The 14381-nt window shown below is 44.3% G+C and overlaps 1 protein-coding gene across 1 annotated transcript in view; it reads right to left on the bottom strand.

The window, feature by feature from the left end:
* Nucleotides 1–12570, bottom strand: part of Ablim3 (actin binding LIM protein family member 3) — a 104910-nt gene extending 92340 nt beyond the window's left edge. The window contains exon 1 of the mRNA XM_035438720.1: nt 12510–12570. Coding sequence (XP_035294611.1) covers nt 12510–12570 — 61 coding nt within the window. The remainder of the gene's footprint in view (nt 1–12509) is intronic.
* Between the last annotated feature and the right edge of the window lie 1811 nt (nt 12571–14381).

Raw genomic sequence — 14381 nt, 5'->3', positions numbered from 1 at the left:
CATTCAGTGGTCTGGCAAAATAGGTGTGTGTCTATACTGTGTCCTGGTGCTACACATCCTTCAAGGCCAGCTGGGTTAAATGATGAGATAACATTGGCAATTCCTTCCCACTGTGAGATTTAAAGACGCTTTGAACTACTTTGTCTCAGACTTAGGGCTAGAACCCCTACCTCACGTTTAAGCTGTGTTTGGAACTTGGCAAGCCTCCAGCAAAGTGCCCCCCAACTGCAACTGCCAGTTCTATAGCTGAGCATATGTTGGTGGAAGCCTCAATTCATAGTGAGCCAGTTAAAATGCAAGGAAGGGACAGCTAGCAGATCTTCCCAGTTAGAGTCCAGGCTGCTAATTACTTTTGTAAAAAGAAATACATAAACATGCAGATGGCAACTGTAGTAAATATGATCTTCTACATATAAATATAAAAATCCTACCCACTCTTCGAGGCCTTTCTCATATGCACCACATTTCTAGAAATAGTCTCTAGTTTTCTTTTCATCCCCCACTCCACATATGAGCTATTTTTCTTTGAAATCTCATGGCACGAGTTTCTTAGGGCTAAGCTATGCCATCAGACTTGAGCAGGCATCTCAATTCCTTGATGTCTTGTCAAAGCTCAGATTGCTAGGCTCCACCCTGTGGTTTCTGGTTCAACTGCTCTAGGATGAGGGCTGATAACCTGCCTTTCTCTAGTCAATCTCTACATGATGCTGATGCCAAGACCCTGAAGATCACACTTTGAAAACCTCTGACCTCCAGCACAGCTCACACACAGTACCATGACTTGTGCGCTTGTTTCATCCCACCACCTGACTGTAAGTCATTTGAGGAGGGAACGCCTGTAGACCTGAAGTGTTCTTGTGGACATACAGCAAACATCTGGAAACACCCACAGAGGAGATGAAGAGGTAAAGGTTGTTTTCCCCCATGGGATGAATTTGACAGCTGTTTCCTATAGCAGGTGTTTCTTGAGGCCACAAAGAAAGTAAAATGCAACAGATTTGTTTCCAAGAAGTAACCAGCACAGGAAATCCCTGTGGTTATAATAACAATCACACCACCATTTGGGTGGAAGACCAAAACCCAAATGAAATCCATCAGAGTGTTATACAACCTTCACTGTGCATAGTGCGGTTGCGGGGGTCGAGTTGGGGAGAACAGAAACACCAAAGCTTATCTCTATTAGGAGGGACTACCGATGGGCTGAATCATGACCCTCCCACCCCATTCATAGACTGAATCCCTAACCATTAGCATCTCAGAGTTTTGTGTTTTTTTTTTTTTGTTTGTTTTGTTTTGTTTTGTTTTTTTGGTTTTTCGATACAGGGTTTCTCTGTGGCTTTGGAGGCTGTCCTGGAACTAGCTCTTGTAGACAGGCTGGTCTCGAACTCATAGAGATACACCTGCCTCTGCCTCCTGAGTGCTGGGATTAAAGGCATGTGCCACCAATGCCTGGCTAGCATCTCAGAGTTTTAAGGAGGAAAAGCTTTAGTTAAAATGAAGTCATGAGGTAGGCTCTAATCCAACATGACCAATGCCTTTATAAGAGGAGATGGACACAGGCTTCACAAAGGGCTGTGAATGCATGTGTGAGAGTAGTCAACTGCAAGCCACACAGAAGGCCTTAATAGCAACCACCCCTATCTGAACCTGCCCTTGGACTTCCACATTTGTGAGAAAATAGCCTTCAGTTGCCTGTGCTGCCTGGTATACAGTAGTGCAATATGGCAGCTTTAATACACTACTTAATAGAGTCCAAATCATTAAATAGGGACATGGATGGTACAAAAGCTACTAAGGTGGACTGGAGAGATGGCTGTTGCAGAGGGCCTGGGTTCAGTTCCTAGTACCACAACACAAGGTCTATCACAACCATCTGTAACTACAGTTTTAGGGAATCTGATGCCCTTTCCTGACTTTTCTGAGCAACAGGCACATGCGCTCACACACACACACACACACACACAGGCAAAACACTCATACACACAAAATAAAAGTAAGTAACATCTTAAAAAATAGCTATCAGGGAACCAAGCCATTCAATGGCCCTGGATTAGGAGGCTCTTACCCCGTTTACTCTCAGCCCCACCCCCGGCCTGGGGGATCCCAAGTCCTAACTGGCCTTTCCCAACTCATTCTCTGTACAGCAGATGTTTTCAAAATCCAAATCCAATGATATTCACCCCCCACACCTATCCAGGGGCACTAACTACCACCCAGTGGCTTCACTCTCTCCTGAGACACAGCTAGACAGCTTGCCATAGCCTAAAAGCCATATTGACCCAACTCCTGGCTCTTGTTGGCTTTCTCAGCGTCATCTCAGACCTGCTTTCATTTAGTGCCCACCCTGGACTTTCTTCTTTCTTTCCATTGCATCTGGCTTCCTCTGCACACTGGCCGATCCTCACTCCCAAAGAGGCACATTGGAGGTGCTTCTCTGGGTTACCTGGCCCCCCATTTAGGAGAACATAGAGAGGCTGACAGCTTTCAGCAAGGAGAAAGTCATACATAGGCCACTTAACTGCCTGTGACAAGTGAGCCATCAGTGGACAATCATCTCAGGAACAGCTGCTAAGAGCCAAGAACACAAGCAAGAAGAAGGGTAAAACTTAAATGTGAGTCCTCCCGAGAGGGTCACAGCACGTTCTTCCTGGTGACAGCATCATTCACCTGGGAGCTGTAAAAGGAGCTGAAGGGTGACATTCTGAGCCTGTCAGCCAAGACAAGTCACCTGCTCAGACAGACACGATGAAAGGGCTCTTTCTTTTTGGTCTGGCTTGCTCACTGCCCTTCCAGACACAAAGGGAATCAGCTAAGCCTCTACCCTATGGAAGCCACCCTGAGACCTTTTTATTATCATTTACTTAAGACACAGTGCTTTCTGGAGAGACACTGGGATGTGTGAGCAGTGGCACGACCCAACCATACTATAAAATACTTGAAATGAGGACAGCCGTATGTAATTACATTAGACCCACAGTGAACTGACACTTTCCCCCTTGGTTTATTCACCTGTAACCCAAATAAAATCGGGTTTGCTTTGTGCTCAGCTTGTGGGAAGAATTGTTCTAGACTTTAATGGGTAAGAGAAACACTATCAATAACCAGAACTAATAAAAAGAATAATTCAGATCTTTGCTAGCTTCTGTTTCTCTCAAGCAGCCAAGGAAAGAAGGTGCCCACATAGTATCTAGCAGACAGAGGTCAACACAAAGCTTTATGTTTTGTTTCATGTGATTGTCTGGTTGAGCAGTCTGAGGTGTAGGATACTGAAGTCATGTGCATGATGCCAGCCCAGCCCTCGTACATTTAGCCAGCTACGTTGCTACATAAAACATACATTTAGTTAGACCCTTTCCTGTCATCCTGCCCTGTAAAATGCTGGAGAATTTTCCTGGCACTATTGGTAGCAAAGCTGATTGTTGGCAATATTAAGGTCAAGAAAGCCCAAGAAACTCCTTGCCACTTGCTTCTCAAACCCCAGCTAAGTGGGTTGTTCAGACAAGAAAGGGGAAATATTATTAAAATACACAAATATGTTCATTTGCTCAGCTTCTCTAAGCTAGATTAATAGCCAAAACAAAACCCTACCACAATGCCTCCCTTCTAGCCAAAGAGCTATCCTGTCCCCAGTCAACTCCAGGAATTCTGGTACAATAATTAACATGTAGGCCAGAGGTCCAACCTCATTGCCACAGGACAGAATCTCAGAGCGGTAACAGAAGCCCCAAATCACACTCACAAAAAAAAGGGCTATTGACAATAAGTATGGAAAGAACATGCATTCCAAGGGAGACAGACACAAAGACAAGTGGACTTGTGGCTAAGGGGCAAGTGGGTGAGAAGAGGGTGAGCTGCTCCTCTAGCTCAAAAAGCCGTTGGAGGTTCTCCAAAGCATCATTTATGTTTATCCCCAGCTGTGGACTTTGCTACCAGCTGAGGAGTATTTCTCCTGGAGTGATGATGTCACAGATGCTGAGGTAATCTAAATCGGGACACTCATTCTAGTTGCAGTAATGAAGGCATCTGAGGGCATCCTGGGCAGGTTAGTTGTGGGCGATAGCCAGATGCTCTGAGTATGAAGGTCAAGGGGAAAATGGCCTCAGGGAGGGCGGTGGCATCAGATCCAGCAACCCAAGAAAAAAGGTGGTGGTCTGATGAATAGATACAGAGAGTGACGAGATTAGGGTGGTGAGCGCCATGATTGTCCAGGGGACTTAAAGGTCCTGGATAAAAACATGAATATGGACATGGACTCCTGCCACTTACTCCTGGCCCATTGCCAGTTGTGGGATGAGGAAGGACTGGAGATGGGGACAATTCTCAAGTCATACATTATCAGTCCTTTTGTGCTTTAGAGTCTTCACCTGTGGACACATGTAGGACTCCCAGGCCATAAGCCAACAGAGGAGCCATACAGCACAGTCATACGTGGAGAGTGTCTCAGTCTCCCAGAGGTCATGGTGTCCTAAAGATTTCTTGGAGTCCCTTGACAGACACAAAAAAGGCTTTTCTCAAGTAACATTTATTCTGGTGTCACTTTTCTGGCACCCACCAAACCCCGTGAGAGCCTGGCCCCAAGCAGGAAGTTCTGAGCGCAATTAGATCACACAGTCCATGCACTAAAGCTCACGCACACTGGCAAAAGTCATTATTTATCAATATTTACTGGGTAACATCTATGTGCTGGGGACTGGGGAAACAGTTGTGTTTCCTGGGCATTGGGAGTTGATAATTACACGGGAAAGATCTATGGTAAGTAATTAAGCAGATACTTACAAAATGGGGCGAGTAGAGGGAAGGAAATGGGGAATGGGGGAGGGAAAGTACTCCAGCTAGACTACAAAGATGAGAGGGAGTCAGTTGTAGTCCAGGGGCTGGAACAAGCTTGCTGGAGGACCGGCACAGGCAAGGGACCCGAGGCTGGAGAGTCACGTCCAGGGTCCAGTGTGGTTAGGGTATCAGGGCCATGGAGAGCAGTCCAAATATATTGAAGAAGTGGCTCTTGAAATATACAATGCTTAAAGGTTTGCCCATCAACCAATAACACTTCTACAGGTGTTCTGGTTGAATTAGTCCTTTAGGAGAAACAGGCCGACAGGATGGGCCTGATGAACATACCAGCCTCGGAGGCTACAGACTCGGCAGGACAGCTGAGATCAGAAGTCAGTTCTGTTTTTCAGATTGGATTCTAAGGGGACAACAATGTGCCACACTGCAACTGTGTACAGTTTATTATTTCTAAACACACAGATCTTACCAGGAGTTTTGGTAAATAAACAAACAAGGTCATAACCAAGATAAGGGACATTTCCATCTCTCCTGATAATTCGTAGTGTGGCCTTTTGTAATCAGTCATTCTTTTCCTGATCAAAACCAAACTGTTATGACTTATGTGTGTGTTGTTATGTGTGCATGTGTTCATGGATCCGAATGCACATGCATTCCAGTAAACATATGCATGTCCATACACATGAGCGTAGAGGCCAAAAGTTGATGCTGGTGTCTTCTTCTGCTGCTGACAGGGTCTCTCACTGAGCCAGAAGCCCACCGATTTGATTAGACTGGCTGTTCATTGAGCCCCAGGGATCCTCCCGCCCCTGCCTCCCCAGTGCTGGGATTACAAATGTATGCAGTTTTACCTGGCTTTTCTTTCTTCCTTTTAAAAAACACGAGTGCCAATATCTACACTCAAGTCTTCGGGCTTTCATGGCAAGCATTTTACTGATTGTGACATCTCTGTTTTGATTTCTGCCTGTGTTGATTAATCCTGCCTGTTCCTGTTATGATTTCTGCCTATGTTGATTAATTTTGCCTGTCCCCTGTTCTGATTTCTGCCTACCACAAATTCATTTTGTCTGCTCTTGAACTTCGTATAAACGGAATCAGACAGTTTGTACTTTTAATCTGACTTCCCTATTCACCAGCTTCTACCACAAATTCATGTCGTGGCTTGTATCACCAGGTTGTGACTTTCTCTTAGCAAGTGATAATCCATTGTATAAATGGATCCCAATCTGCTTATCTAGCTGTGTGCAGACAAACATTTGGGTTGCTTTTAGCTCTGGGCTATTATGAATGGAGACGCCAGGAACATTCTTGCATAAATCTTCCTGCAGATCTATGTTTTCATCTTTCATGAGTCCACAGGTAAGAACGGAGTTGCTGGATCACAGGTAGGCGTGTTTTATGACACTGTCATGCAGTTTTCTAAAGTTATTGCGCCGTCTGTATTTCCACCAATAACGTATGAGAAATGCCAGCCACCTGGGTGGGTGTACACAGATATTTTGAACTGTATTTCGCCAGAAAACTAATGATGTCAAGTCCCTCTTTAGGGTCTGTTGGCCACTTATCTTTATTCTTTTGGGATATGTTGGTTGGGGTATTACCTGTTTTTTTTTTTTTTTTTTTTTTTTTCGATTTTAATGGTCAAGGAAGTCATTGCCTATTTCAGAGTCATGACACTTAACCTATATATTTTTTAGAAGTCTTACGATTTCAGCTTTTATCTTCTTTAGGGTTGTGATATATTTTGAATCAATTTCTACATATTGATTAACAGAGGTCATGTAATAGAAGGGATGGATCAATTCGTCAGCTGTAAGGACTCCTTTAATTTCATTTTATCTTTTTACTTTCTTTTTATTTATTCATTGGGTCTTTCACGTCCTTTAACTTTATTTTTAACATCTATTTTAAGATAGGGTATGGTGGTTTGAATAAGAATGGCCCCCTATAGGCTCATATATTTGAATGCTTAGTCAGCAGGGAGTGAAACTTTTTGACAGGATTAGAAGGATTAGGAAGCGTGGCCTTTTTGGAGGAAGTGTGTCATTGAGGGTAGACTTTGAGGTTTCAAAAGCCCATATGAATCCCAGATCTTTCTCTTTCTGCCTATGGATCAGGATGTAGCTCTCATCTACTGCTCCAACATTTGCCTGCGTGCTGCCATGCTCCCTGCCATGATGATAATGGACTAAACCTCTGAAACTGTAAGCAAGCCCCCAGCTACAAGCTTCCTTTTATAATAGTTGTCTTGGTCATGGTGTCTCTTTGCAGCAATAGAACAGTGACTAGGATACAAGGTCTTATGTAACCCTGGCTGTCATAGAGCTCACTATGTAAACCAGGCTGGCCTCCAACTCACAGAGATCCACCTGCCTCTGCCTCCAAATGCTAAGATTAAAGGTGTGTGCCACCATACATACCCAGTTTTTTTTTTTTTAAAACTTTGTATTGTAGATGTCCTGCATACAAGTTTCAAGTCTCCAACCACATGCATCTCTGAGGCCACATTCAAGTTACCAAAGGACTCCCTTTTAATTTCAAAACCATTTCTAGTCCTCTCTATATTAATACTTTTCTATGTTGTATCTGCTGGTAGCTTTCTGTCAAGTTGAATTTCCCCCAACACATGCATTGGTAAATGTTATGCATCTGAAGTTTAGCATGCACAGGCATTATCTCAAGCTCTGGAAGTTATTCCCTGACCTTTCCATGGTCTAGGGCTGCAGATGGGAGCACATGTACATACAACTGACTGACACATGGCTCCTGTTCTCAAGGAGCTTTGGATTTAAGATGGGCACTCAGGAATGCACTAGCAAACGACACTGACCTACAGAAAATGAGTTGTAGTCAGAAAAATGTTTGACTCAAAATATTCAAATGAAATAGACTTTAGCAGAAGGCATATAGTCACTCTAGAAGGGAATGAGACATAACTGTCTAGAAGAATGTTCATCCTAGGGATGGCTAGGACTGTGGTAAATGGGAATAATTATAAGAGTGGAACACAGGCCTTATAACTCCTCTTTCCTTGTTTGGAATCTGCTCGGGTGTAGACTATAGAAACCCAGCTGAAAGTAGTTGAAGCAAAAATAGAATTTGTTGGTTCTTACAACAGGGAAGTCTGGGGCTGGAGGTAGCTTTGGCTTCAAGTATGGGTGGATTCATAGATTTTTCTATATGGTCACAGGTATGATTTTATTTTTTCCCACTTTTGTTAGATAAAATGGCCACTGGTGTCTCTATATCATCTCTACTCAGTAACCTTAATGAAGTGAAAAATGCACCTTAAAAATCAATGTGACAGTAGGTAGTGGTGGCACACGCCTTTAATCCCAGCACTCGGGAGGCAGAGGCAGGCAGATGTCTGAGTTCAAGGCCAGCCAAGTCTACATAGAGAAACCCTGTCTTGAAGAAGAAAAGAAAAAGAATCAATGTGAGCTCTGGCTCATGGCTGCAATTAGAAACAACAACAACAACAAACTTTATGGGGAGTGTTCAGAATGGGGTCTTTAAAGGTGTGAGCCCCCAGAATGGGGTCTAACATGTAATAAAGTCCTTAGTTACTAGCTAACAATTAAATGCTGTACTAATCAATACATGCTCTGATCCTGCTTCCCAAGAGAATGAAGACATGACAGTGTCACAGTAATACAATGTGATGGTTGTTTCACATATTTAAAGGGACTTCTCCCAACACATTCACCTGTATTTCATCGCTTTCTCAGCATCCAACTTTTTGAGTGTTTTTCATGTGCTCGACACTATGCTAAGCATTTCAACCCACTCTTTCACTCCCCTCTTATTCCTATCTAGAGGGAAAACTGAAGTGTGGGCAAGGAGAGATAAAGTGAGTCACTGCAGGTGATGTGGCCAGCAAGCAGAGTACTGCTGGAATCTGAACCCAAGCCACCTGTCTGACCATGGAGCTCAAACACTTACTAGTATCTAGGTTTCTCGATTGGGCCAGTGACCTAGTTTTTAAAGCTTTTCTGTTTGCACAGTGTCAGAAAGCAGAATCATATATCAGATCCACTGGTGGGCACAACAGTCGTGATGCAGGGTAGTGGTTTATGGTGAGCAAGAGTGCCATGACCTCTCCCAGTCCCACACCCTCTCTCTCATAAGTCGCTTGTAACATTGCATGCTGCCATCCCCTGGTCTCTGCAGTGTTACCAATTAGGTGTCGCTGTGAGTTCTTCCTAAATAATGCACAGCCTTTGTCAGGTCACTACTCAGCTCAAAACCTCTCCTGTCTCCTCACTGACTGTAGACTGTAACACATACTCCTTAGCTGGCACCTGAAACTCTCAAAGACCTGATCCTCACCAGCCCTCCAGCCTTATTTCACCCCAGTATCAACTCATGTTTCCTACCGTGCGCGCACACACACAGCTGGTGTCCCTGACCCTTCCCTAAATGCTCATGCCCTTTATGTTGTTCTACAGTACTGTTTCCAGCCAAAGGCTCAAGACTCAGGAATTGTACAAAAAGGGGATGCCAGATGCATGCCAATTAGAATAGCTAAATAAGTCATGCTGACCCTTCTCCTTGACCTTACACAGATTTGTTCATCTCTTTGGGGGTCTAGATCGAATGGTGCATTCCCAGGACTTTCAAAGGATTTTGGCTTGCCTCCATCATACCTCTTATCTCTCCATACCTGAAGGCTTCCCTCATAGCGCGTTCCCCCGAGCCTGAGTCTTGGAGGCGCCAGATGGAAATGATCTTTGGTTGGGATCTCTGTCCTGGGTATCTCAGCTGCCTGGAACATCATTGCCATATAAACTGGGGGTTTGTTTATTGTCTGAGTGAATGAGCAAATAGTACTGAGATATCCAACTGTAAGGCTACCATCCAATCCATGTGTTCCCTGGGGCTTCCATTGCAGAACACAGGGAAAGATGGTGCAAAGGAGGGAGAGGAAGGCAGAAAAGGTGGCCTCAGCCAGATGGACATGAAGTGATGCCTACACAGCTGCTTCCCAGCTTGTGGAAACCTTGTCCAGGTGATTTATTTGTGGAATTCAGTTTCTTTTTATGCAAAATAAGAGTGCTAAATTTATCTTTTCATATATTTACTCAAGTCTCTGTCGCCTGTTTCAACTTTGAGATTTGGAACCAGCTGTTTCTTGTCTGAGCCAGTTTCTTTTTCTGTGAATTAAGTATAATATACGGTGTCTACCACACAGGATTTTTGTGAGGGCTCAGGGAGTTAGTACAGGGGAAGCCATGAACCTGTGTTCTACATATGCTGGCACAAGCAGTGCTCATCTAAGGTTGAGTCAGGAGCACAGGGTTAAGCAGAACAAAGCAGGCAGGGAGTTTTCAAAGGGGACAAGAGATAGAAAGGAAGTCAATGAGCTAATGAACGTAATTGTTATGGATTGTGTTAGGTCTGTCGGTGAAGAATGGTGAGAACTCGTCATAACGTGGGACCCTTCTTAGATACAGAACTCAGGGAAGTGGCGTAAAGATTCAATAAAGTAATATGCAGAAAACACTCAGGCTATAGTTAGAAAAGAATGCCTCTTCATTGGGAGGAGGGGGAGGAGGAGGCATCTCTGATGGAGGATGGGCTTCTCATTGTTCCATAAATGCCGCCTCCCAGGACTCCTCTTCTTATGTGTGTGACAGCCCCAGCTCTGTGTGTGCCTTTTGAGAGGGGGATTTATGGTCACCTGAGGTGCCTGTGCCACATAATCCTAACATCAGAGGCAATGCCTCCATGCTGACTGTGAAAATAACATAATTCAGTGGATGCCTTAGTCTACCTTTAGGCAGCAGGGCCAGGATTCCTAGGCGGTTTCCCGGATCTTAAAATGCAGGAACAGACCTCAGGCAGCCCCTGCTCCTGCATGCTGAGAGTGGCTCGCAGCAGGAAGATTGGCACTTGGTGGAGTACGCTTCAGGTGCTTAAAATAGATCAACTGTGTCATTAGACTACTCAAAGCAGTCATCTCATTGGCTCTGCCGGCGAGGGCAAGTGATGGCAGCCTGTGGAGAAAGACCTTTGCTTTGCACAAAATCAAGCAGAGGCAAGGCAACAGCTCTGGAAGATTCTGCCAGTGTGGAGTGGGCGTTGGCCAGGAGGGGGTGGGGCTGGTCACCTGTACAGAAGCGGTATCCTGCCCCCAGCAACCCACAGCAACGGGGAGCCTGCCTGTTTGTGCTCTTTGTCCGGCTTGTGCTCTACTGAAATTTCTGAGGGGTTAGCTGCACTCTCAGGCAGACAAGGACCAATATGTGACACTGAGTCTAAGGTCTTCCTGCTCCCTAGCAGGTTTTGTATCCTTCACTGTTTGGCCACTTCTTTCTGAGCACATGGTTATCACTGTCCTTTCTGAACATGATGTGTCTGTAGGCAGAGCCTAACCAGGGTTCTGCAGAGCAGTGCTCTGATCTCTTGAAGTCACACCACCCGAATGTCATAGGTCAGAAGCACACAGTGCCTTCTGAGCCTGAGACCAGTCCACCTCCAGGCCTTTCCTTCCTTGGTAGGGGAACTATGGTGGTCCAGGATGAGAGAATTCGGCTAAGAAGGGACACAATCATGTATCTTTACCCAAGAGCTTCACAGGTAGCATGGGCTTTTCATTAACCAATTCATCCATCGGAGGGCTTTTGAACAGCTTCAAGTAACAGGCACTGTGCTTTACTTTCTGTGACCTTCCCCAGGGGAATGGGAGGAGGTTTTATTCTAGAAAGGCCCCAGGTGGCTAAATGAGAGCCCTGCTGTGGCCCCCTAGCACTTATTCCTGGCAGTTGTCCTCCTGAGCTGACACAGAGCTCATACTGTGACTGGATGTCCTCAGATGGACCAGGCATGTTTTCTATGTCATGACAAAAATGGAACAACCATCAAAGAAGACTAGAAGGATGCCTGCTTCAAGCACTGGGGACCATTGATCCAAAATAGTCTCCTTTGCTCTTGGCCCTACTTTCTATGACCACGTTCCCTGGAAACAAAAGTGGACTTCAGGAGACAGGGTACCCAGCCTTCAATCAAATGCATCTGATAGGATGAGATATCCACCCTCTGGAAGCAGGTCAGCTAAGGATGTAAGGACCTACAGTAGGGTCTGTTCTCTTCAAGGGGACTTTAATACTTGGTAGTAGGAGGTAGTTTGATCAGTTACTAACTCCAGGCAGGACATTCTCCCATAAACATTAAGGATAAGCTGCAGTTTCTGCATGGGAAGATGTACTTTTCCACATTTGATGCTATATGGATCGATGATGAGACTGGGCTATAAAAATTCAAGTGTCATAGTGGCAACGTAACACAGAAATTTTTGTTGGGTAACAGGAAGTGGGGGCTAAAGAAACTTGTATACACACAGCATACTTACAGCATAAATTCTACTAACTGTGGTCATGTTGCAGGGAGTGAGGAACAGGGATTTAGGATCTTACAGGTTTTTTGTTTGTTTGTTTGTTTGTTTGTTTGTTTGTTTTTGAGACAGGCTTTCTCTATGTTTCTCTGGCTGTCCTGGGACTTGCTCTGTAGACCAGGCTGTCTTTGAACTCAGAGATATAACTATCTCTACCTCCTGAGTACTGGGATTAAAAGTGTGCATCATCACCACCACCCAGGCTCTAGTTTTGTTTTTAAGATAAACTAGAAATCTCAATTTTGAGTTAGCTAATAATTCAAAATTATTAAACATTCACTACAGGGCAAACACAGCATGTTGGCCAACAGGGCCTTGTTGTACTTACCTGTGTGGTCCATGAAAAGTGAGCCACACTGGTTATAGCTATTGTCTGTTACCAGAATCATACTTGGTGCAGACCTAGTTTTTAGCAAACAATTTTTTAGTGAATACATCATCCAGTTTTGATTTCCTTTTTGGACATTGCCAGGAGCTAGTAAAACCAGAAACCAAGACTATGCCTGTAAATTTCCTTACACTACTGAATATCATAGCTGTATAATGTCTTGAGTGTGTGTATGGTGTGTATTCAGCAAACTGAGTGTGAATATATTAAGCCACCTTTGGTCTTTCCTTGTATGAGGCATTCACTCCTTTTTTTCTCTTTCTCTTTCCCTTCCTCCTTCTTTCCCTCCATTTCTCCCTTTATTCCTTCTTTTCATTCTCTCTCACTTTTCCTTCCTTCCTTCCTTCCTTCCTTCCTTCCTTCCTTCCTTCCTTCCTTCCTTCCTTCCTCCCTCCCTCCCTCCCTCCCTTCCTCTCTCCCTCCTTCCCTCCTTCCAAGACAGAATCATAGGTAGCTCAGGCTGACCTTGGTGGATATCTATGTAGCTGAGGATGACCTTAAACCTTTGATCCTCCTGCCTCCACCTCTTGAGAGTTATGACTATAGTTGCAGAACTCTACCCCCAGTTCATACTGGGGATCCAACCCAGAACCTGCTGCATATAGCCGAGCACTCCGCCAACTGAGCCCTATTTATAGCCCAAGATGTCTATTTTTCTGATCAGGAATGGCAAAATGGGTGTTTAAACATCAACACTGGAGAGAGAATTGAAGTGACACTAGTATTTCATATTACCTGTCAGCATTCTATGACAGCTCTGGGGGCTCAGTGTTTGGAGAAACCTACTCACAGGGAGTATTTCCTTTTGAGGGCTTTCCCCTAACAGACATGGTGCTGGAGATTGACTTGTGTCCTTCATCCTGATTCAGACCTGGAGATCTCAAGACCTGGTTTCTCAGAACATGACCTGATTTGCAGATAGCCTTCATATAGATAATCAAGTTAAAATGAGGCCATGAGGGTGATCCTAATCCAGTGTGACTTGTGTCCTTACCAGAGGAACTATCTGGACACACACACACACACACACACACACACACACACACACACACACACAAGATCTGAAGAGAAACAAGATGGCTAGACACAGGTGCTGTGGTAACATCTTGACTTTGGACTTGCAGCCTCAAGAACTCTGTAAAGCAACACTGTTGTAGAATGTTAGTTGAAGATGTGTGGGGCTGGCAGTCAGAGAAAATAAATAGAGGATCGAGGAGCTAAAGGAGAAGGAAAGGAAGACTCCAGAGGCCAGCCACCCAACTACCCTGCAAGCCATGGAAAATGAAGTAAAGAAACGTATATAGAAAGGTAAAAGTCCAGAGGCAAAAGATAGATGGAATAATTTAAGAAAAGCTCACAAGAAACAAGACAAGCTAAGGCCAGGCCTTCATAAGAAAGAAGATTCTGTGTGATTTATTTCGGAGTTGGGTGGCAGACCCTTCAAAGAGCCAAAAGGGTGAAAAACAAAAACAAAACAAAATACCAACTACACAACACATCTTTGTTCGAAACACTCAGCATGTAATACAGGCTATGAAAACCCTAGTGAACTAATAATACACTCTTTTTTATTCATTTTGTAATCACTTGGTATGTACTAGACATCACTTTAAGCAATTTACGAACTACAGATGTATTTATTACTTTTAAGAAAGATTTATTTTATTTTATGCATGTGAGTATTTTGCCTGCATGCATGTATATACACAATGTGAGTGTCCAGTGCCCGCAGAGGTCAGAAGAAGACATCAGATCCTCTAGAACTGGTGTTAAGGATGGTTGTGAACCACCACGTGGGTGCTGGGAACCGAA

This window comes from Cricetulus griseus, chromosome 2, assembly GCF_003668045.3.
Source record: "Cricetulus griseus strain 17A/GY chromosome 2, alternate assembly CriGri-PICRH-1.0, whole genome shotgun sequence".
NCBI classification, from domain to species: domain Eukaryota; kingdom Metazoa; phylum Chordata; class Mammalia; order Rodentia; family Cricetidae; genus Cricetulus; species Cricetulus griseus.
The sequence above is the reverse complement of the archived record's forward strand: the minus strand, read 5'-3'. Positions and strand labels throughout refer to the sequence as shown.